At 43.7% G+C, this 21,950-nt stretch overlaps 1 protein-coding gene across 1 annotated transcript; it reads right to left on the bottom strand.

The window, feature by feature from the left end:
- Nucleotides 1-15,695: 15,695 nt before the first annotated feature.
- LOC119315188 lies at nt 15,696-19,322 on the bottom strand. Its single transcript, XM_037589858.1, has 3 exons — nt 18,992-19,322; nt 17,431-17,695; nt 15,696-16,348 (listed from the first exon to the last, which is right to left on the bottom strand). Exons 1-3 carry the CDS (start codon nt 19,094-19,096, stop codon nt 16,029-16,031), a joined length of 690 nt encoding a protein of 229 aa, XP_037445755.1. The 5' UTR covers nt 19,097-19,322; the 3' UTR covers nt 15,696-16,028.
- Nucleotides 19,323-21,950: the final 2,628 nt, after the last annotated feature.

The raw sequence follows: 21,950 nt of genomic DNA on the forward strand, positions 1-21,950 counted from the left end.
TTGTCCCCTCCGGCAGGGTGCCGGAACGGGTCTAGATTGGCTTTCGGTGGCTACGGAGGCTTCTGGCGGCGGAACTCCCGATCTATTGTGCTCCTCGATAGTTTTAGGGTACGTGGGTATATATGGGTGAAAGAAATACGTCAGGGGAGCCACGAGGGGCCCACGAGGGTGGAGGGCGCGCCCTAGGGGGTCGACGCGCCCCTGCCTCGTGGCTCCCTCGTTCCTTTCCTGATGTGCACTCCAAGTTTTTCCGGTAGCTTTCCTTCCAAAAATAACTTCTCCAGTTGGTTTCATTCCGTTTCGACTCCGTTTGATATTCCTTTTCTTCGAAACACTGGAATAGGCAAAAAACAGCAATTCTGGGTTGGGCCTCCGGTTAATAGGTTAGTCCCAAAAATGATATAAAAGTGGATAATAAAGCCCAATTTTGTCCAAAACAGTAGATAATATAGGATGGAGCAATCAAAATTTATAGATATGCTGGAGACGTATCACAAGCATGGTGGAAATTTCAGCTTCCGGTATCTTTCTTTTATTAGTGACAATTTCTTTCATATACTTAGCATAAGGTTCATTTTGAGCATATCAGTTAATCGCATACGCAAAAGGATAGGTCTAATCATTTCAGCAAAGCGCTCAAAATCCTCATCATCATTTTTCTTGGATGGTTTGGGAGGAAAAGGCATGGGTTTCTGAACCCAAGGCTCTCTTTCTTTACCATGTTTCCTAGCAACAAAGTATTTCTTATCATAACATTGATTCTTTGATTGTGGGTTATCAAGATCAACAGCAGGTTCAATTTCTACATCATTATCATTACTAAGTTGAGCATCATCATGAATATTATTATTAACATTATCACTAGTTTCAGGTTCATTATCAGATTGTGTTTCAGCATCAGAAATAGAAATATCATTTGGATTCTCAGGTGTTTCAGTAATAGGTTCACTAGAAGCATGCAAATTCCTATCATTTTTCTTTTTCTTCCTTTTAGAAGGACTAGGTGCATCTATATTATTTCTCTGAGAATCTTGCTCAATTCTCTTAGTGTGGCATTCATGATACAAAGGTTCCTGAGTCATTTTACCACCTCTAGTCATAACTCTAACAACATTATCATTATTCTTACTATTCAATTCATTGAGCAAATCATTTTGAGCTTTAAGTACTTGTTCTACTTGAGTGGTAACCATAGAAGCATGTTTGCTAATAAGTTTAAGTTCACCTTTGACATTAGCCATATAATCACCCAAATGTTCAAGCATATTTGAATTGTATTTCAATTGTCTACCAAAATAAGCATTAAAATCTTCTTGCTTAGCCATAAATTTATCAAACTCATCTAAGCAGGGGCTAGCAAACTTAGTAAATGGGATTTCCGCTTTATCATATCTATAGAGGGAATTTACCTTTACTACCTATGTTGGGTTATCAAGATCATGAGTTTCTTCGATAGGTAATGGATTAGGATCATATGTTTCTTCAACAGGCGGTAAATTAAGACCATGTATTTCTTCAATAGGAGGTAAATTCTTAACATCTTCAGCTTTAATACCTTTTTCTTTCATAGATTTCTTTGCCTCTTGCATATCTTCAGGACTGAGAAATAGGATACCCCTCTTCTTCGGAGTTGGTTTAGGAATAGGCTCAGGAACTGGCTCGGGAGGTGTCCAATTATTTTCATTTGTCAACATATTATTCAATAGAATTTCAGCTTCATCCGGTGTCCTTTCCCTGAAAACAGAAACAGCACAACTATCCAGGTAATCTCTAGAAGCATCGGTTAGTCCATTATAAAAGATATCAAGTATTTCATTTTTCTTAAGAGGATGATCAGGCAAAGCATTAAGTAATTTGAGGAGCCTCCCCCAAGCTTGTGGGAGACTCTCTTCTTTAATTTGCACAAAATTATATATATCCCTTAAAGCAGCGTGTTTCTTATGAGCAGGGAAATATTTAGCAGAGAAGTAATAAATCATATCCTGGGGACTACGCACACAACCAGGATCAAGAGAATTAAACCATATCTTAGCATCACCCTTTAATGAGAACGGAAATATTTTAAGGATATAAAAGTAGCGAGTTCTCTCATCATTAGTGAACAGGGTAGCTATATCATTTAATTTAGTAAGATGTGCCACAACAGTTTTAGATTCATAGCCATGAAAAGGATCAGATTCAACCAAAGTAATTATATCAGGATCAACAAAGAATTCATAATCCTTATCAGTAACACGGATAGGTGAAGTAGCAAAAGCAGGGTCAGGTTTCATTCTAGCATTTAGTGATTGTTGATTCCGTTTAGCTAATAGCCTCTTAAGTTCGTATCTATCTTTGCAAGCTAAAATAGCTAAATAAGCTTCTTTATCAAAAACATAACTCTCAGGAATAACAGGCCAGTCTTCATCATCAATTTCATCATTATTTTCAGATTCAATATTTTCATTCTCTCTAGCCCTAGCAAGTTGTTCATCAAGAAATTCACCAAGTGGCATAGTAGTATCAAGCATAGAAGTAGTTTCATCATAAGTATCATGCATAGCGGAAGTAGCATCATCAATAACATGCGACATATCAGAACGAATAGCAGAAGCAGGTTTAGGTGTCGCAAGCTTACTCATAAGAGAAGGTGAATCAAGTGCAGAGCTAGATGGCAGTTCCTTACCTCCCCTCGTAGTTGAGGGATAGATCTTGGTTTTTGGATCTCTCAAGTTCTTCATAATGATAAGCAGATATAAATCCCAAGTGACTCAAAGAATAGAGTTATGCTCCCCGGCAACGGCGCCAGAAAATAGTCTTGATAACCCACAAGTATAGGGGATCGCAACAGTTTTCAAGGGTAGAGTATTCAACCCAAATTTGTTGATTCGACACAAGGGGAGCCAAAGAATATTCTCAAGTATTAGCAGCTGAGTTGTCAATTCAACCACACCTAGAAACTTAATATCTGCAGCAAAGTGTTTAATAGCAAAGTAATATGATAGTAGTGGTAACGGTAGCAAAAGGTAATAGTAGTAAAAGTAATGTTTTTGGTATTTTGTAGTGATGATAGCAATAACAACGGAAAAGTAAATAAGCGAAGAACAATATATGGAAAGCTCGTAGGCAATGGATCACTGATGGAGAATTATGCCGGATGCGGTTCATCATGTAACAGTCATAACCTAGGGTGACACAGAATTAGCTCCAGTTCATTGATATAATGTAGGCATGTATTCCGAATATAGTCATACGTGCTTATGGAAAAGAACTTGCATGACATCTTTTGTCCTACCCTCCCATGGCAGCGGGGTCCTTACGGAAACTAAGGGATATTAAGGCCTCCTTTTTAATAGAGTACCAGAACAAAGCATTAACACATAGTGAATACATGAACTCCTCAAACTACGGTCATCACCGGTAAGTATCCCGATTATTGTCACTTCGGGGTTAACGGAAGGTGACTATAGACTTGCAAGATAGGATCTAGAACTCTCATATATTGATGAAAACATAATAGGTTCAGATCTGAAATCATGGCACTCGGGCCCTAGTGACAAGCATTAAGCATAGCAAAGTCATAGCAACATCAATCTCAGAACATAGTGGATACTAGGGATCAAACCCTAACAAAACTAACTCGATTACATGATAGATCCCATCCAACCCATCACCGTCCAGCAAGCCTACGATGGAATTACTCACGCACGGCGGTGAGCATCATGAAATTGGTGATGGAGGATGGTTGATGATGACGATGGTGACGGATTCCCCTCTCCGGAGCCCCGAACGGACTCCAGATCAGCCCTCCTGAGAGTTTTAGGGCTTGGCAGTGGCTCTGTATCGTAAAACGCGATGAATCCTTCTCTCTGATTTTTTTTCTCCCCGAAACACAATATATAGAGTTGGAGTTGGAGTTGGAGGAGCTCCAAGGGGCCCACGAGGTAGGGGGCGCACCCTAGGAGGGCAGGCGCGCCCCCACCCTCGTGGATAGGTGGTGGGCCCCCTGGCCTTCATCTTTTGCAGGTATTTTTATATTTTCCAAAAAGTTGCTCCGTGAAGTTTCAGGTCATTCCAAGAACTTTTGTTTCTGCACATAAATAACACCATGGTAATTCTGCTGAAAACAGCGTCAGTCCGGGTTAGTTCATTCAAATCATGCAAGTTAGAGTCCAAAACAAGGGCAAAAGTGTTTGGAAAAGTAGATAAGACGGAGACGTATCAAACGCCATCGCCGGTAGTAGGGCTTGGTGTTTTGTGTGGAGATGGATGTGATGGAGCGATTTGGTGGCAGCGCAATGAATACTTGTGTTGTTGTGGATGAGAAGGCCTATGGCAGGGGTCTGAATTTAAGAGGAGGGTGCGGGGTGGGATGGCCGCATCGGATGAACTGCACGATCTCGCTGACGATGCGGTTTGTGCAGATCGTGGGTTGGTGTTGCGTCTGTGATCGTGGGCTTGTGGCGATGGAACCGCTCCGATTGGGTGGTTGTATGCGAACGTGGTGTTTTTTTAATGTGGTTTTTTTATCAGTAATTTTTTTAACCACCACTATCTGTGCGAACGGGGATTTTGTCACGTTTATATGTATCTTGCGTGATAATGAAACTGCATTGATTACAGTTCTGAACTGCATCGTGTGCAACGGAGAACTGCATTCTGTGTACAGGTGTGTACTACACAGTATTTTTTGTGTGTCCTTGCTGCAGCCCCTGAATAAAGTACAATGTATTCCGCAATTTTACGAGTTTTTCGATGTGTTTTATACCATGTATTTATTCATGTAGGTAATTCGGAACTGGATTGCTAAACTGTACTGCTTCGTGTAACGAAATGCATTGCATTTTTCTAGTGCTGTGCACTGCATCTGTTTTTTGCCTGTACTTACTGCAGTCCCTGGTACGGGAGGGGTAGGGGGTTGGGCCCCCTCCCCCAACTTTTTTTTGAAGTTATTGTTTTTTCTTAGTGGGCCTTGTTGGCCCTGTGTTCGTGGAGTGAAGACGCATTGGGCCCAAGTCGACCTGTGAGCACGGCTGGTTCCCGATGCGCTGTGTATGCGGCCTAATGTTTAGTCCCACCTCACCTGCAGAAGGCGCGCCTGACCTGTTTATAAGCGCTGGCGAGGCAGTCGTACCGAACTCCTCTGGTTACTTATTTGGGCGCTTAAGCACGGCGCTCGCTGCTCTATTCTCTCTGACCCGTGGGCCCATGTGCGCCCGGCCCCATGCATTGTGGCTCAGAACGGCTTGCCTGCGATGGGCGCTGACCTACTACAAGACTGGCTGCGGCCGGATGCACCTGTGGTGGTCAATTTTTTTTCTTTGTATTTTCTATCTTAAGTATTTTTTTCAATGTAGGGGCGTGCACTGCTTAGCAAATCATTCGTGCACTGCATTGATCAGGGTTATGTACTGCATGTGCACGCATTCCGTACTACACATGTTTGCGCTACATTTTTGTGCACTGCATTGGTAGCATTTATCTTTATTGTTTTTCCCTCTTACGTAGCATTTTTCTAGTGTACGGGTGTGCACTGCTTTGTTGCCTCTATGTGCACTGCATTCGTCATGGTCCTGTGCTGCAGGTGTACACATTTTGCACTGCGTGCATGCTTCTTTGTGCTAAAGTTGTGACTGGTTATGCCAACGCTGCGGACTGCATGGCTTACAGTTAAGGACTACATCATGTGCACTAATTCTGCTTTTGTGCACTGCACGAAAGTGCTTTTCTTTGTGCTTCATTTTGAGCATGTACTGCACTTCATGCACACATATAGTGAACTTCCTGATAAGACTTTGGAGAACTGCACACATAAAATGGTATGTGGATTATATTCAGGTAATTATTATTTAATTATTTGCGGTTAGTTCGTGGGAATTTCTACAGTCAAAGTCTTTGTAGAACTTCCTGGTAAGACTTTTTTCTTTGGTAACATAAACCTTTATTGATTGTCCTTCATTCTTGATAACGTAATTTTCATTAACTCCCCTTTAATTTTCAGTTTTGACCTTTTTGCATTCCTCTCCTATAAATGTAGGCCAACTTCTACCCTTCCTTTGCAGTTCATTTCTCCTCTAGCCGCAACTTCTCTCCTTTCTCTAGCCTCTCTTTATTTTTTTCCTTTTCTAGGTTTTTGTTGCGATAGCTCCAGGCCCCTGCGCGAATCTCTCCTGTTGCGGCCATGGTTGTGGTGTGCCGATGCACTATGATTGCTCAGCTTGTTCACAGGCCCGTCGTGCTCGTCGTGGGGGGAAGGTATTGTACCGAGCTGGGCGAGCGGAGCAGCTTGCATATGACACAGTATTCATAGAAGGATTGGATATGGGCCACATCAACGTTTTTGCGTTCTATTCCGCCCTGCTTCGTCGTGGCCTTGGCCGCACAAGTCCTTTTTTCCATCAGCTTACACCAACAGGTGTTGAGACTCACTACAAGATGGTATTTTCGCTTGATCTGATTTTTTTTGTGTTTTCTATTTTTTTGTATAATTCCATACTAGTCTGAACTTCTAGTTTTTTAGGAATGCACTTATTCTGTTTTATTGAAGTGTATTGCACTTTGTACTTATATCTTGTTTTTATTTTTTTGCTTGTGTGCATGGAGCTCGTGTTTTATTTTGCATGGTTACAATATGTGAATTGCTTAGATACTAGATGAGAAGTAATAGTTTCCACAATTTTCCCCGCTTGTACGTTTTGTACTACATGCAGGTAGTCTTAAGAACTTCATAATAGTTGTAAGCGTACTTCTTGTTTGCAAGTTCGGCACTACACATTAGATTGCGTTTAATCTATACTGCTTTTTTGCATAAAATTCCCCAATGAGCTGTTAGGTATCTCCGGCTCAAGAGGAAGGGAATTCTCCAAGTTGTTCTTGGTAATGGACACCTTAAACCAGCCAAGTACCGTGCAGGCGTTGACGGGTGGTTGTGTCTACAGAAAGGGTGGAAGGAATTTGTCATTGATAGTGGCCTGAAGTCTGAGCAAGTTGTTGTCCTCAACTTCTTTAAACTCGAGGATCGTATGGTTAGAATCACGTTTGACATGATTGGTTAAGGTTATGAGGTTGATTTGTAATAAGTACTTTTGCGTGTCGAACGCTTCACCTTTTTTATGTGTTTTGTAATAAGCACGTTTGTGATCTGAACCGCTTCAATTATTATTCCGAACTTCATGCTGCCAGTGAGCTAACTGCATTTTTTACATCTTTTTGGATTAATATGTGTCAAAGTTTTACTCTAGACTGCTATATATGTGGTATACTATATACACCATTTGTCTTTAGATGGGTTAGTTGAATAACTCATAGTCAGTGGGAAATTTGTGTTTACACGAAATTTAAACTGATACATAAGTCATACAGATAAGCAAACTGCTATGCATATGATTAATTTATTGAAGTTCATCTATTTGGTCGTTAACCTGCTGCTTCTCCGCGGTGACTGGAGTGTGTCTAATGTCGCACTTTCTTTTGTTTTCCGTGGCGGTGTTGCTGGTTCTTGTCTCTACACCATTGTGTTTGTAGTCCCTCGCGTGCTGGTTGATGGTGGCTTTTGTTTTTGAGTGTTGTGAACTGCATCCTTCTTTGCTCCCCGCGTGCTTGTTGATGGCTGCTTTCGTTTTCCAGTGATGTGAACTACATCCTTCTTTGCTCCCCGTGTGCTTGTTGATGGATGCTTTCGTTTTCTAGTGCTGTGAACTGCATCCTTCTTTGCTCCCCGCGTGCTGGTTGATGGCTACTTTTGTTTTTGAGTGCTATGAACTGCATCCTTTCGTGCTCCTACCTTGTTTTTTGAAAGTGGTGTTGTTCACGGTTGTTTCTGTACAGCAGCATTCCCTTGTGGTGGTCTTGTTGGCATTGTTTCTTCATGTTCTTCGTCCTCTTCACTCTCTTCTTCCTCCTCTTCTTGCTCTTCCTCATCTTCATTGTCTGTTTCTTCATAAGCCATTGCTTCTTCAGTTTCTTCATGTTCTTCGTCCTCTTCACTCTCTTCTTCCTCCTCTTCTTCATCTCCTTCTTCATAAGCCATTTCTTCTTCAGTTGTGTCACCATCTTCTTCTTTGATTTCATCTTCCTCGTCTTCCTCATTTTCTGATCTTGTTCTTTTGGGGCGGGTTCTTGAATTGTGCCGCTTCCTCTTTTTGCAGATGCTACAATGTCTCGGTTTCGTCCATTTCTTAGTGTTGTGAGTGGAATTTCTGTTTGGTTGTGCATCGCCATGTCCTCATTTTTCTTGTTCATGTCTTTTTGTACATATCCTGGAATTGTGGCCTCTGATTTCATTACATGTCTTGCACCTTCTTATTCCCGATGGGTGACCATCACTGTCCAGCTCAGGTTGTGGCTTACTGTTTTTGTCATCATTTTTCTCCTTACATGCAACCTTTTTCTGGGTTGCGTCACTCCCTTTTCTTCCTTCCTCTTGTGTTTGAAACAGGAGGTGGAAGAATTGTTTCTTTTTTGATAGCACCAGTTCTGCTGTGTTCGGTATTTTCTACCTGCTCGGCATTATTGTCATGATGGGATTTCTCTGTTTGCTTTAGTTTTGCTGCTTCTTCTTCTTCTTCATTGAGCACATCTACTTCCTAGATCAGTGCCCTCATACCAGACAACACTCTGTGGCACCCAGCATCGGACCTTGTCGCTCTGTCTGCAAGGTCCATTGTTGTTTCTGTCAGCAATTTTCTATGGCAAAAAAGCAATGTTCCATCTGGTGTTGTTTGTTCATAGTCTCTTCTGTCAAACGTCGCATTTGATCTTGCGTTATGGGTGTATCTTTTCATGATGTACACCTCAGGAATCTTGAGTACTCTGAAATGAGAAAGCATGCATAACACATGGACTCAAAAGAGCCCTGCAGACAACACATGGTTTCTTTGTTTTGTAAGTGAACTGCATGAAATTAATAAACACATATTTTTTTCGTTATTTGTTCATTTTAAAGAACTGAACTTCATTTGGTTTTGTGAATTAGTCATGCATGTGGACTTTTAAAGTCCAGTAAGTGAGCTTTCGTGCATGACTATCAGAAACTAGATTTTTTGTGATAGGAGTCTCACCTGTGTGTGTCCAGAGTTTGCATTCACATTCGTAGACACCTTTCTGTTCATCGGTGACCACTTGGAAATTATGCCTTGCCCAGTCAAATGCATCTGATCTATTGTAGTGGTGTACGAGATACTTTGTCAGGTTCTCAGGGCACCGTTCTGCTCTAAATGCGGTGCTACGGTAGAGTGTTTCTTTGAAATCTGCAAACACTTCCCTTGTATACACTTTTGATAGCTGAACTTCGAACCCAAACTGGGTTGTTGTCTTTACCTCTGACTGCATGATCAGAAATGCACTGTTACGAACCAGATAAATGAAAAAATTGTTTGTTTTGTAGTTATATTTTTAGCAGTTTTTGAGTGACATTTTGTTTACCTCATTTGCTTGTCAGGTTCTCAGGGAACGGTTCTGCTCTGAATGTGGTGCTACGGTAGAGTGTTTCTTTGAAATCCGCAAACACTGCCCTTGTATACACTTTTGATAGCTGAACTTAAAAACCAAACTGGGTTGTTGTCTTTACCTCTGACTGCATGATCAGAAATGCATTGTTACAAACCAGATAAATGAAAAAATTGTTTGTTTTTGTAGTTATATTTTTAGCAATTTTTGAATGACATTTTGTTTACCTCATTTGCTACTGTCTCTGCGTGCTCGACGACCTTCCTGGTCTGAATGCACTTGTCCACCTACTGAGCAAACAGATGGAGATCATGCTTCTCTTTGACAAAGTTTTTCTTCAGTTTGCGGTTCATGCTCTCGCTTCTCTGTGTGGAAGTCATCCGAGCACAGAAAATTTCCTTGTAGTAAGGCGAGATCCACTCGTGCCTGTCTTCCCACAGCGAATTGATCACTTCATCGTCTTGCAAGTTGTATCTCTGAATGAGGTCCTTCCATGCTTGTTCAAATTCTGATGGCATTAGTGGGTGTTTCAGCACCGCATTGAGGTCATCCTTAAGTTCCTCGTGCGCCTTATACAGCAAGGCGAGGTGGTCTTTGTGCTTCTTCATGATATGCCATCGACACAACTTATGCAGAGTATATGGGAGGATAGTTTTTAATGTTGCCTTCATCGAAGAACACTGGTCTGAGAAGGCACAAATAGTGTTTTTTTATTAAGTTGTTTGTGTGTGTGTAAGATAGATGGAAGAAATATAAGTGCACCAAACAAACATAAGTATGCAGGTGTTTGTTTTTTTACCTGTGAGCATGTAGATTGGATGCTTGTTGTTCATACACCTCAGAAATGTTTTGAAACCCCACTTGGACGACGGTATTGTTTCATCTCGCACGAGTGCAACAGCAAATATGGTGCTCTGTAGATGATGGTTCACTCCCACGAAGACTCCCAGCGGCATGTGGAATTTGTTAGTTTTATACGTCGTGTCAAATGTAACGCAGTCTCCAAAATCTTCATACGATCCTTTGCAACTTGTGTTGGCCCAAAAGACGTTTCTTACACGGTTATCTGCATCAACGTCATAATCATAGAAGAACTCTGGGTTTATCTTCTGCATATTCTCGAAGAAATCCATAAGTTTCTTGACGTCATCTTGGGACTCTTCTCTGGCAAACTTTTGTTTCCTACATTTTCAAATGCAATGCAAACTCATCTCATCAAACAGGAAATAATTACTGATAGGATGCTCAAGCGATATGGTTTGTGATGTGCTTACTTGTTTACCCAGTCGCGGCTAGTATGTCCCATGTACTGCAGACCACCAGACATACGCGACAGCATTGACATCATCTGAGCGTGTGTGTGGTTGTCCAGTTGCATGTCTTTCACTAACTGGTCTATCAAAGGATCGTCTTTTTTGTGCGATCGCATGTGCAAAAGCATCCCGGGGCTTTCCAGCATCTTGTGATTGTGGTTGACTTCAACCATTTCTATCACAAATTTGCCATCCTTTCTCTTTTTAACTCTAATCTTTGCCTTGCAGTCAATCCTTTTTGATGTCTTCTGACATTTCCGGTGATAATCTGACACAGTCTGCTTGTGCATCCCTTCTCTTGAGCAGACAATATAGGCATTTGTCCTGTGTTTTGCCCTCTTGCGTATGCCAAACCCTGCACATCTTGCATAATTGTTGTAAAAGTCCCATGGCTTGTCGTACGTGGTGAACTTCATTCTAGCGGCAGGTATGAGGTTCAGCGGCATGTTTTTATCCTGCATTAAGTGCAATGCTCTATGAGATAATTTTTTCTGTTCTGTTTTTTAAATACGAGGAGTGCATACGAGTTGAATAAAGCATTGCAATGTTCCTAAGTTTTCAGAAGAATCCAATGTATTAGATGCTAGGTCAAACCTCACAAGAAATATCAGTGTGCACTGCAATGTTATCTGAATGGACTGCAACTATTATTATTATTTTTCAGAACATAAACTTACATGTGTGTAGAGTCGTTCACCCGATGGTGTTTGCAGCTCGCCGGGTTGTATTGGACATGGCGGGGTTATAGCAGATCTGTGTAGTTGAGGATCTCGCGGCGGCAATAGTGAGGAGGATTTGTACCTACTATTGACTTTTGACCGGGGCTCCGTTGGTGGTCGCAGTGTCGAAGTTGATGCAGCAGCTCTGCTTGGAGCTCTGTTTTTCGGTGCAGCAGGTGGACGCTAAGCTCTGTTTTGGGGTGCAGCAGGTGGACGTGGTGGTAATCCAGTGTTGTGACGATATCTCAGTGGATTGGTTTGAAAATTTTGGAGCGGTGGCACATAATCATAGTCATAATCATATTCATCATCTGCTGCAACATCGTGTTCAACTGCATCATCATTGTCTGTTCGGACATGCTGTCCAAACGTAGTGAACTCGTGCTTATACTCTAGGTTGAGAACTATTATTGGCTCATCTTCATCGTCGTCATCTTCATCCTCCTATCGCTGAGTGCCCTCCCAGATGAAGGTGACATCGTCATCATCTTCGACTACCTCTTCTCCCTGGAAAAAAATCCTCTTTCGGAGAGTAGTGCACCATGTTTGTTGTCATGAAGAATCATCGAGGAATCTCAGGGGTAACCCAACCAGTATCTCTTTCAGAAGAAGCTTTACTCTTCTGAAAGTTGTTGTTCCCTGGGTTGTCAATTATGCGCGGCATTTTGTATCTGCTGAACGTCATTTCCTGCACACAAAATGATCGAGCTGCATTGTCAGGCAAAATGAACGGAATCATGCGAACTGCAATGTGTTACAAATGGTACTGCGAAACTAATGCATGCTCGTCAGGCAAAATGAACGGAATCATGCGAACTGCAATGTGTTACAAATGGTACTGCGAAACTAATGCATGCTGACTGCATCACCCTGCAATGTGAACTGAAGTAACCGCACTGCATCGTTGTCCGTAATGAACCTACACAAGCGTACTACATAACCGAGCAAGTTCACTACATTTTCCCCCACAACAAACTGAAGCAACCGCACTGCATCATTTTTGTAGGCGTACTGGACTGCATGTACTGCTTTGTCTGGAATAACAAAACTGATATGGTTGAGGAAGTGTACTGCTTACCTCGTGTTGCAGTGATTTCTTGCGTTTGCAGGAGGAAGTTCTCTTCTCGTCCGTCTGCACAACTTTCGCGTTCGCCCGTGCAGTCCACTTGCCCTTCAGAAGTTCACAAGCGGTCTGGACGTTGCTCAAGGTGAACGGAGATGGAGGATTTGCTCTGAAGGTCGTTGCAGACTTAATCCAAGAAGCTGTCGTGGATGAAGGAACCTTGCGCACAGTTCTCCTTGCTCGAATTGGTTTGATGTCGAGGCAGCACCAATCCACATCTGATGAAGTACAGCTGATTGCAGGCCCGGAGGAGTTCGGCGGCGGCGCTACCGAGCTATTGTCGTGGAAGAAGGCCCATATGCTGGTGGGGGCGGCGTTGCTCGGTTGCTGCCGCGGAAGAAGGCCGAGAGGCGATGGGCGGTGGCGCTGCTTGGCCGCTACTGCGGAAGAAGGCCTGGAGGGGAGGGACGGCGTCGCTGCCGGCCGCTGCTGCGGAAGAAGGCCGGGAGGGGAGGGGCGGTGGCGCTCCCAGGCCGCCGCCGCGGGAGAAAGCGGGGAGGGGAGGGGAGGCATCGCTGCCAGGCCGCCGCCGCGGAAGAAGGCCGGGAGGGGAGGGGCGACGACGCTTCCAGGATGCTGCCGCGGAAGAAGGCCGGGAGGGGAGGGCGACGGCGCTTCCAGGCCGCTGCCGCGGAAGAAGGCCGGGAGGGGAGGGGCGGCGGCGCTCCCAAGCCGCTGCCGCGGTAGAAGCTCGGGAGGGGAGGGGCAGCGGCGATCTGGTGGGGGATGTGCAGAATAAGGCTGGTGTTATTAGAATATGACTCTTAAGGGGTGTTATCATATATATGGGGAGGGGGCGCCTAGAACACACAACATCAATTGTTAGCCGTGTGTGGCGCCCCCTCCACAGTTTACACCCCCGGTCATATTCTCACGGTGCTTAGGCAAAGCCCTACACGGATCACTTCACCAACACTATCACCACGCCGCCGTGCTGACGGAACTCATCTACAACCTCGAAACCTTGCTAGATCAAGAAGGCGAGGGACGTCACCGAGCTGAATGTGTGCAGAACTCAGAGGTGTCGTACGTTCGGTGCTTGATCGGTCGGAGCTAGAAGAAGTTCGACTACGTCAACCGCATTGTCAAACGCTTCCGCTTTTGGTCTACAAGGGTACATAGACACACTCTCCCCCTCGTTGCTATGCATATCCATGGATAGATCATTGAGTGTGCGTAGAATTTTTTTTGTTTTTCCATGCAACGTTTCCCAACATATAAAGGCGAGACCCTGCGGCGGGTTAGGGCAAGAAACAATTGATCAAGAGCTAGGTCACGCGATTTCGCACCCTTGTAATTGATACTCAAGCAATACAACTCAAAGCAGGACGTAGGCTTCTACCTCGTTGTGAGGGGCCGAACCTGGGTAAACTTGAGTCTTTCGTCCTGATCAACCCCTTCGAGCTAACCTACGTTGCGATGGCTCCATGCTTAAGTCCTTTCACTAGGACATCTGCCGTGACAAAACCACGACAAGTAGCATGACTAACAACGTCAATGAGGTAGCAACCGCCATTACAGAGAGCAAGTCAGTCTACATTACCTTGACCTATACAACATCGTCATGGAGGAAGGTGGCTTCAGTCCGGAGGCTCCGATTGCTGCACTTAGCCACCTGTTGGACAACAAGGCACATGGTGTTGTGTTCGTTGCCATGGTAGACGCCCATAGCGTGCTTTGGCTTAGGATCTGGTTGGGCAAGCACTACTACTAGTGTTGCTTCTGGTGGTGGTGGTGGCGGTGGTGACGACGTGCATGATGATCGACGATGATGATGGCGACGATGTACATTTTGTGGTAGCTCGGGCTTAAAACTTGTTGTATATTTTGATGAGGTGTTATATACTAACCCCTCACGCTGATTGGCGAACTCGATGGTAGGATTACACCCTCTTTTTGGATATGGTGGTAGGATGACACCACAGAAGCTATGGTAAACTTGCCCTGCCTTTTGCCTTTTGGATAATCATGCATGCCTAAGTTTTCTTTGTTCCATGTGTACTGTGTTTCTTTGCTCACTGCTTCAATTGTTGCTCTTCTGTCATACTCTCTTCGTCCGGAATTATTTGTCGTGGAAATGAATAAAAATGGATGTATCTAGAACTAAAATACATCTAGATATATCCATTTCTCCGACAAGTATTTTCGGACGGAGGGAGTATATGCTAGGCGAAGCGGTATGTGGTATACAGAGGGAGGGTTTCAGAGTGACTCGTTATACAGAGATGATGCTTACTCCAAGTTTCTGCTCAAGCAAAAGAGCAATATTGAGGTAGGCAAGCCTTCTAGACAGTTTGGGTTGTGTGGGACGAAAACTTCATCATCCTCCAGTTCGTCATAATTGTAGTGTTGTTTTATTGGCATGATCGTATGTAAGGTGATAATAAGCTCACTACATAGGGTACAAAGTAAGCGGTCCTAACCGAGTATATGCAACTAAATACTACCATGTAGTGTATGAGCACAACCGTGAACAGGCAACCAAACACGCAGACAGTAAGGCAACCAAACCATATGCAGAACATGATTTTCAGCCTACATCCGCTCAGCTGACCCAGATGAGATACATATGCAAGGGGGGAAACGATGCAAGCTATCAAATACACCCTACATGTTTTAACTGTGGTCAACAAAACCTCTGATGTAGGGTGAGCGAAGTTGGATGTGGTTCATACGAGGAGACTGATGGCACAGCCGGTAGTACAAGAATGACACTTGTGCAATCATGTTCCCTGCTTACCGTAAGTTGCAATTCCAGGCAGAGCTGGAAGCGTGCAGAGAAGGGCTTGCGCTGGCGCTCCGTGTGACGGCTCATCCGATGGCTACGGAATCAGATTGTGCAGAGGCACCTCCACATGTCAGCGGACGTCAATTTAACCATGTTGCTCATATTTACGCACAAGTGCATTTCAATGCAAGCTTGATGAAATGTACTGCCTCTGTAAATAAACAGTATAAGACGTTTTAGATCACTGTCTTGCATTTATTGACAGAGGGAGTACATACAAGTTGAGCCCCTTCATTGTCCCATATATAGATTAACTTGTCTAACATCATCAAGACATGGCCATACTCCGTGGTCTCAACCACAATGCAAGCTAAGTTTTGCAAGAATAGCTGCAAAGGGCACCAACATGTTGCAACAACAATACCAGATCAAATTAAATTGGGGGCACCAACAGTAAGCCGGTAACAGGGCTGTTTCTAACACACAAGTCCAACGATGTAGTCATGTAGCTGTAAAAGGGACGTTTCTAACACAGAAGTCTATTGACGTTACTGATGAAGATCAGAACTATGCTAAAGAGGGACTATTATGCACATAGCAATCATTTCTCAATCCATCAAAAGTAGACATACACTTCCGGTGGAGGCCAGCTATAGGAATTTCTTCATCCTTCGTGTGTAAGTAACCTGCGGTTAAGGGGGCCGACATCTCCAGATTTGTCACCACGACCACATGACTGGCGCTGACGGGTTTGGCAGCGATGGCGGGTTCATGCAGTGCTGGTGCCACTGGTGAATGTTATCCACGTCGATTCCCCTCGGAGTTGCTTGAGGCGCTTCCTCAAAGTCCATAGAAATAACTTCTGTCTCATCAGCGTCCATTGGCTCTTCAACATTTTGTGTGCTTTCTGGTGGGGATGCGGACCAATCAGATGTCATGGCAATCCGCTGTGGCGACCAAGGAACTAAGGCCAAGCAATTGCTGCGCTCAGGAGAATTGTCCTCCAGCCCATGACAGTTCCCCTGATTGAAAGGTTGATCTGAGAGACGAGAAAGAAAATGATGGGGTTATATGTCATCAACAGACAAGTAGACAAATATTACGTGGCTCGCAAACAGGAAGGTTGTCGAAAACGGGACCCAACCCAATCATGCTCAAAGTATAGAGAACAGACCAAACAAAAACTAAAGGAATAAGATAACTGTTGAAAAGCATGTATGGCTAAAATCTAGCACAACAGGGGACAAACAAGTTAGCAACGAGAATACTAAGAAAAGAAAAGCCGTATGAAGCACATCATGCTGTGCAACAGGGCCCGAATGTATCAACATGCAGAATGTGTTTTCTTTAGAATTGACCGTCGTCTTACCTCCCAATAATAGGCAATGCATATGAGATGAAACTGCATGGGAGGAAACATGTGTACAGGAATCCAGAGTTATGAGGACCAAGCTGTTATCAGTTGGCTAGAGCACACGCCTGTGAGTTCGACCACTGGCGTTCGAGGCACAGCCTCCGCAGGGTGCCTCATTTCTACCTAACAGAGTACAGTTATGGAGGGAACCTCCCCCTTTAACCATGTTTCATTTAGGAATCCAGTTATGTTCATATGCACTAGCTACATGGCACAACAAAACACTTGGACCTTTACAGTTCTGTGCATACTTGCATATAGCACCACTGGAAGTATTATGCCACAGTTTCTTACTGTTATGGGCTGTGTGTGTGACAGTAATGGGACAGAGTGGCGACACAGGCCTTGGAGGACTTTGTGGTGAGTTGGCCCCTACGCAGCGAAATCAGAGAGAGCCAGAGAGATCGAACAGAACAGAAGCACGCAACTGCCTCACCTTCTACATGCCTCACCTCTTGTCTGTTCTTCTACCTCTCCGATTTCTATCTAAAACCTAGCCTCAAATCCTCACTAACTTATTTATTAAGGCGTGAATGTAACACTCTCGTCATGCTTACAGAATGTTGATACAATAACTGCTGTTATACATGACATTTGACCCAGAACATGTTAGACATGCACAATGTGAGTACTGCAGTATTATAAATAGTAACATGCATAAGAAGACAAATACAAATATAATGAAAGTTTGATCATAATCGACTTACTCTTTAATCCACGTATCAAGTCTGAACTGACTATGATTGAAGGGTTTGCGATACTGAGACCAAAGAGGGTAGGCTTGTTTACTGGCTTGTATATAACAAGTGCCTTGTCCTCGCTAGACAGATGAGATGGCATGGCAACTTCTATCATATCTTCCACAATGGGCATGTTAGCACCACTGCTGATTTCCTCTCCTAGCATCTGATGTTGATATGGGATGGAAGGACACGGTGGTTCTTCTTCCAAACTAGGTGGGAGACCAGGGTCCTTCAAATAATAAGCAACATTTATTCAGCAAAATGTAACAGGTGCAAGAAATGTCTGAATAAAATACTTGCAGCAACAGATAAACCCTGTAGTGAAAGAATGCTCATTTAGACAGAAGCACTGAAAAATGCAACATGCATATGCACTTCCTAGTGTAACTTGCCATTAATACTGGTCATTAAACTGAATGCAAGGAAACAATATGTTTATTAAGCAGAATATCTCAATAAACGTTTACAATGCTGAAGCTCATACCAACAGAGGACATGCATTGGTAAATGCACAGATAAAGAAATTAACACTTGCTATCAAAGTATATCCATAACTGCATATAATCAAATGAGCTATCCCAGTGAAACATTTTGAGCCATAAAAGATGATGTTAATTGCAAAAGTATCTTGAAAGGGCAAAAAAAGTCACTTAAATTAACTGTAAAGCAGTAAAGAGAAGGTACCGCAGAGATTAAGCATGCCATTGACTGCAACTCTACAATATATAATCGATCAAGCAAATGCATGGATGGAACTGCTTTATATATAGCCACTGACACAGCCCATGGGCTTGACAGTAGGCATACTAGCATAGATAGAAAGATAGTAAGTGTGGCGATGAACTGAAGTGCAATCTAAACCATTACATTAATTTAATTCTCTGGGTTTGTAATTGTGTAAAATACAGTAGCATGACACTACCTGGAGGTTTACAGTAGCATGACACTACCTGGAGGTTTATTCATCAAACAAACCAGCTCATCCACTACATTTATCATACATAAACTTCATAAAACCACATGCCGGTGCCCTCTAGCAACTCCTACCCGAATCTGTTTAATATATGACAGAAATGAAGCACATGCAAGATAAGTAACAACCAATTAAGCAGCGCATTCACCATGCTTCTCAAAACACAGTAGAAGCACAACGTCGAGGCAGCCGGCCAAAGTGCCACACAAACTGGTATCCATCTAGCAATACACATGAACCACTAGCTAAAACTAAGTCTACAGGGTGGTTAGCACCCAGCATGCACTGAAGACCAAACCACCACCTGATACAACAGATGTACTCCACCCAGCCAGTAGCAAACCTAGCATGCACACGGAGCCAGCAGCTACTTCAACCAACCAGCAGAGCTGGAAAAAAATTGCCCAATCTGAAACGACAGATCCGAGCATGAACTGCACCAGAAGCATCGACTGGAAGCGTAACCGCTTGCGCGCAAGCAGGGGACGCGTGACGGGAGCTCGAGCAAGCAGAGGCGCGCGAGAAAGGGGAGAGAATGCGGGGGGCGCTCACCAGCCGGCGGCACTTGGCGGCGGGGCCGGAGAGGGAGAAGTCGCAGAGGCCGTCGACCACCTGCTCCAGCTCCTTCCTCTTCCCCATCATGAACCCCATCATCATCCTTCCTACCCCGGAGGAAATCCGCCTCGAATCCCTCGGATTCCTCGCGGGGCAGGCTCGAATCAACCCCTGGCCGCTAGGATTGGGCGCCGCCGGCGGGGTGGCCGCCGATCGGATTTTGGGGGCGCGGCGGGAGAGGGAAGAGGGGGGAGTTCGCTTCGCGGGATCCTGGAGAGGGTTTCGTTTTCGCTCGTGCGTTGGTTTGAGGGGACGGGACGGGTGGGGTGGGCTGTGGTCGGTTCGAGCTTGGTGGAAGACGTTCTGGAAAACGTGGTGGGGTTGTCTTTTTCTGTCGCTTGCAGGTGGGGCTGGCATCCTCGATTGGCTGCGGCGCCGTGGCCCAGCTGTGGGCTCTCGTTCGCTGTCGTGGTGCGACAAAAAGCACGAGAAAATTCTTCTTTTAACACCGTTTTAAATTTTGTTTCTCTATTTGATTTCACACCGAAATTTTGTTGGGAGCGTCTAGTGGGCGGCCGGCTGCCCACTAGCGCGATGGAGCGGCCAGCCATAAAAGGCAACTTCCTGTCCCCCTTGGTCCCAGGAAGGAAAGTTCCTTCCTACCCGACTGCCCACGCTCCCAATAAAAAGAAAATCTCCCCCATCGCTGTCACGTGATAACCACATCCCCACGCCTCCCACGCACAGCTCGCCCACACTTCCTCCCCCCACGGGTCGCCCTTTTGATTCTCCACGAAAAAAGTGTATCCCAGGCCTAGATCCAAACCCTACAGAGCTGCCATGGCAGAGCAAAACTAGGTGAAGAAATTGGCCAGAAAAGCTTCAATTCTAAGAAGAGGGAGTACAAAGCCATAGCAGGTAGCAGCATCAGGTAACTTCCCTCTAGCCTCTAGATCATCCTTCTTCACTTTCCCCTTCCCTTTCCCTCTGGATCTGCCACAAATCTTCTCCGGTCTTCTCCATAGTTGAAGGAAGAAGGAACATGAAGTAGCAAATTGAGTTGAATATGATCTCTGCACAATAGAACACTTTCCTGTGCAACTAAACATGGATCCAAGCCAACTTTTGCCTGGATGCGTGCAAATAAACCTACCATTATGCAAAAATAGACAGGGTGAAGTGCCTGTGCAAAAAACCATCTATTTGTGCAACTAAACATGAATCTAAGCCAACTTTTGCCTGGATATGTGCATATAAAAAAAGGAGTAGTTGCATATGCAAAAATAGACAGGATGTAGTGCCTGTGCAAAAAAACCATCTATTTGTGTAACTAAACATGAATGTAAGCCAACTTTTGCCAGGATATGTGCAAATAAACACAATGTGTAGTTGCAGATAGAACAATAAAACTGCATGTAGTGTCTGTGCAAAAGAAATGATATTTGTGCAACCACACATGGATCCATGCCAACTTTTGCTGCAATCTGTGCAACAAAAACAAAGCAGACTAATAAAGCACAAAACATAGTAACATCAAGCGTACATAGTCTTGTCACATAGAAAATGCAGTAGGGAAAATATGTTCAATATACTAAAGAAAAAACAGAAAAGGATGAAAACTATTTTCTGCCATCTGAATCTTCTTTCTTCGTCCAAATAGCAGTGTATAAGAATTGTAGCATTGAATTATGTGCAGAATCTACGTCAGGTCCTTGACAAATAAACCTGCACATCATTAGAACAACAAATTTGTGAGAAAAACACTGAACAAATCTCCTGTTTTGTATCTGTGCAACCTATTTACTGCAAACTGTGCAACATACATAACCACTCTGTGCAAAAGAAGTGCCAGAAAATATTGTAAATGGATTGTGAAAATTAGTAAGTTAAAAGAAGTAAAAAAAAGGTGTGTCAAATACATTGTGAAACTAGTGTGCAACTACTTAGGGTTCTGCATTGCAAAACATCTTGTTTGTAACACATTTTGAGAATACAGAAAAAATAACTTGTGACTATCCTGTTTGTTCTCTAGAAAAGGTAGAGGTGATTAATTATCATTACATACAAATATTTGTTCTCTGGAAAACTAGATTAAAAAGTTGAGTATGGCAATTTGATATCCTGTTTGTTCTGCAACTAGAAATGCTGGTGATGACAACTAATGAGATATTCTGGTGCGACTAGAAATGCTGATGATGCCAACTAATCAGATATTCTTGTGCGACTAGAAATGCTGATGATGCCAACTAATGAGATATTCTTGTGCAACTAGAGAGGTTGAAGATGTCAACTACTACTTGGATAATGTTGTCCAACTAAAATTGCAGAGGGTGCCAACTAAATAGATACTCTTCTGCAACTAGAAAGCCTGAGGGTGCCAAGTCATTAGATACTATTGGGCAATCCTCAAAAAATTTAAGATGGGATTAATCTGAATTCTTGTGCAACTAGAGAGGCTGAAGATGTCAACTACTTGGATAATGTTGTCCAATGAGAATTGCAGAGGGTGCCAACTAAATAGATACTCTTCTGCAACTAGAAAACATGAGGGTGCCAAGTCGTTAGATACTGTTGGGCAATCCTCAATTTTTTTTAGATGGGACTAATCTGAGTTCTTGTGAAGGGGAGCCTTGGCGCAGTGGTAAAGCTGCTGCCTTGTGACCATGAGGTCATGGGTTCAAGTCCTGGAAACAGCCTCTTACAGAAATGTAGAGAAAGGCTGCGTACTATAGACCCAAAGTGGTCGGACCCTTCCCTGAACCCTGCGCAAGCGGGAGCTACATGCACCAGGTTGCCCTTTTTTTTAATCTGAGTTCTTGTGCAACTAGAGAAGCTGAGGATGTCAACTAGTTGTATATTGTTGTGCAACTACAATTACCGAGGTTGCCAACTAATTAGATATTATTCTGCAACTAGAAAGCCTGAGGATGCCATGTCGTTACATACTCTTGGGCAA

Source organism: Triticum dicoccoides, chromosome 6A (genome assembly GCF_002162155.2).
Source record: "Triticum dicoccoides isolate Atlit2015 ecotype Zavitan chromosome 6A, WEW_v2.0, whole genome shotgun sequence".
Classification (NCBI taxonomy): Eukaryota; Viridiplantae; Streptophyta; class Magnoliopsida; order Poales; family Poaceae; genus Triticum; species Triticum dicoccoides.